Source organism: Pterocles gutturalis, unplaced genomic scaffold (genome assembly GCF_000699245.1).
Source record: "Pterocles gutturalis isolate BGI_N339 unplaced genomic scaffold, ASM69924v1 scaffold28588, whole genome shotgun sequence".
Lineage (NCBI taxonomy): Eukaryota > Metazoa > Chordata > Aves > Pterocliformes > Pteroclidae > Pterocles > Pterocles gutturalis.
The window spans coordinates 1-1,974 of NW_010119004.1; the positions used below are offsets into that span (position 1 = coordinate 1).

The 1,974-nt window shown below is 60.2% G+C and overlaps 1 protein-coding gene across 1 annotated transcript in view; it reads left to right on the forward strand.

Moving 5' to 3' along the window:
* Positions 1–79: 79 nt before the first annotated feature.
* Positions 80–1,974, forward strand: part of LOC104463916 (prominin-1-A-like) — a gene marked incomplete at its 3' end in the record, with an annotated part of 8,328 nt that continues 6,433 nt past the window's right edge. Inside the window, 3 exon segments of the mRNA XM_010076428.1 lie at positions 80–191; positions 1,622–1,683; positions 1,913–1,974. The exon segment at positions 1,913–1,974 is cut by the window's right edge and continues 12 nt beyond it. Of these exon segments, the coding sequence (XP_010074730.1) occupies positions 80–191; positions 1,622–1,683; positions 1,913–1,974 (236 nt within the window).

Consider the following 1,974-nt stretch of genomic DNA (forward strand, 5'->3'; position numbering starts at 1 on the left):
AGGGCAGGCTGGGTGGCCCTGAGCCCCAACGACACCGACAGCTCTTCTCTGTGCCCAGGCACCCGCCGGAGTCACCGCGATGGAGCTGGGGAACATCTCGCAGCCCGTGTACGGCCCCGGCCCTGAGGCCCCGGGGAGCAGCACACCAGGCCTGGTGGGGATGGTGCATGGATTCCTGCGGTTGGGTGCCCGTAGGTGGGTACATGGTGATGGGGGGCTGGTGATGGGATGGGGGGGCTGCTCAGAGCTGTGGGGTTGTGGGTGAGCCTCAGCCCTCCTGCACTGGTGACCATCCATCTGGCGTTTAAATGCCAGGGTACTGGGTTAGGAGGTGTCTGGAGTGGGGATGGAGTGGGGTCCTTGAGGATTCCAGGTGTGTCCTGCCCGTGTGCGATCACAGCTATGGCGCAGTCTCAGGTGTGCCAAGGGATAGGCATTGGGGGGGGGCTCTTTATCAGGGAGTGTAGCAGTAGGACAAGGGGTAACTTTTTTAAGCTAAAAGAGGGTAGATTTAGATCAGATATTAGGAAGAAATTTTTCACTGTGAGGGTGGTGAGGCACTGGAACAGGTTGCCCAGGGAAGCTGTGGATGCCCCATCCCTGGAGGTGTTCAAGGCCAGGCTGGATGAGGCTTTGAGCAACCTGGGCTAGTGGGAGGTGTCCCTGCCCATGGCAGGGGGGTTGGAACTCTGTGATCTTTAAAGTCCCTTCCAACCCAAACCACTGTATGATTCTATGATCTTCATCCCAGACCCCAATGAAAGGTGCAGAGCAAACCCTCCACTGCCTGCAAGTTTACAGGGTCCTTGCTGCACTTGCAGGTGACAAAGTGTGCTTGGGCCAGACCTGGCTTGGGGCCACCAAGAGCAGTGTGTCCTAGTGCCAGCACCCTCACAGCTGTGCTGCAGGCACCCCCAGGCACCACCCTGCTTCCCAGCGCTTGCCCTCCCTCCTTCACCTCCGAAGGGATTTGTTGCTGTAACAGCTCTGCCCCAAAGAGGCTGCAGGTTGGCATGGCTGATGCCAGGGCCCTGCAGCTGCTTGATGCCCCCAGGGAGAGTGCTGCCCACGTGGGGGGGAGAGGAGTTTCCCACACTGGCTGCTGGCACTTGTGCTTCCTCCTTCGCTGGGCTCAGCCCCTGCTTGGCAGCGACTTGCAGGCAAATGCATGGCTGGCAAACAACGCAACGGCTTTGTGGCTTTGTTTGTGTCACACAGATACCAGGGAGGTACAGGCAGAGCGAGCCCCAGGGATTAAAGAGGCAGCACAACAGGGGGACTTTGCCCCAGCGCCCATCCCTTGCTGGCAGTGCCAGCTGGGTGCCTGCCTGGGGCTAAGCTGCGGGAGGACAGCCTGAGGGCAGCCGATGTGGTTGTCGGAGCATCCTCCCCTGAGCCTGCCCCTGGTGCCTGCTGGGATGAGAACCCCATTGCTCCATGGATCCCTGAGAGCCTGGGGGCTGGCAGTGCTCTTCCTGGGTGCAAAAGGACTGTGTGACACAGTGGCTGGGGAGGGAGAGCTGGAAGGGAGGAATGTGCCAGGCACTCACAGTGCTCTGAGCTGCAGCCCCCCCCAGGGTCCAGCACCTGCTCATGGCTCTCTCCACTCCTTGTCTCCCAGATCTGATTGAAAATTTTTTGAAGTCCCAGAGTGAGGAGAACATGAAAGAGCAAGTCCAGGAGGTGAGCGGGCAGCCAGGGCAGGGAGCCAGCAACCCCAGGCTGCCGTGGGCTGGGGGATGCTGGTGGGTGCTGCTCTGAGGCTGAGCCCTGGGTTCTGAGCAGCAACAAGGAGAGATGTGCAACCCCCCGGTGGGACCTATCCTGCCCTGTGGGGGTCTGGACAGGACCCTCAGAGTTGGGGCCTTCAGGGATGCCAGCATTATGCTGCCTCTTGTTCTTCCTCTCCCAGCTGCTGCTCTATGAAGTGGGTTTCCTGGTCTGCGTGGCCATCGGGCTCGTCTTCATCATCCT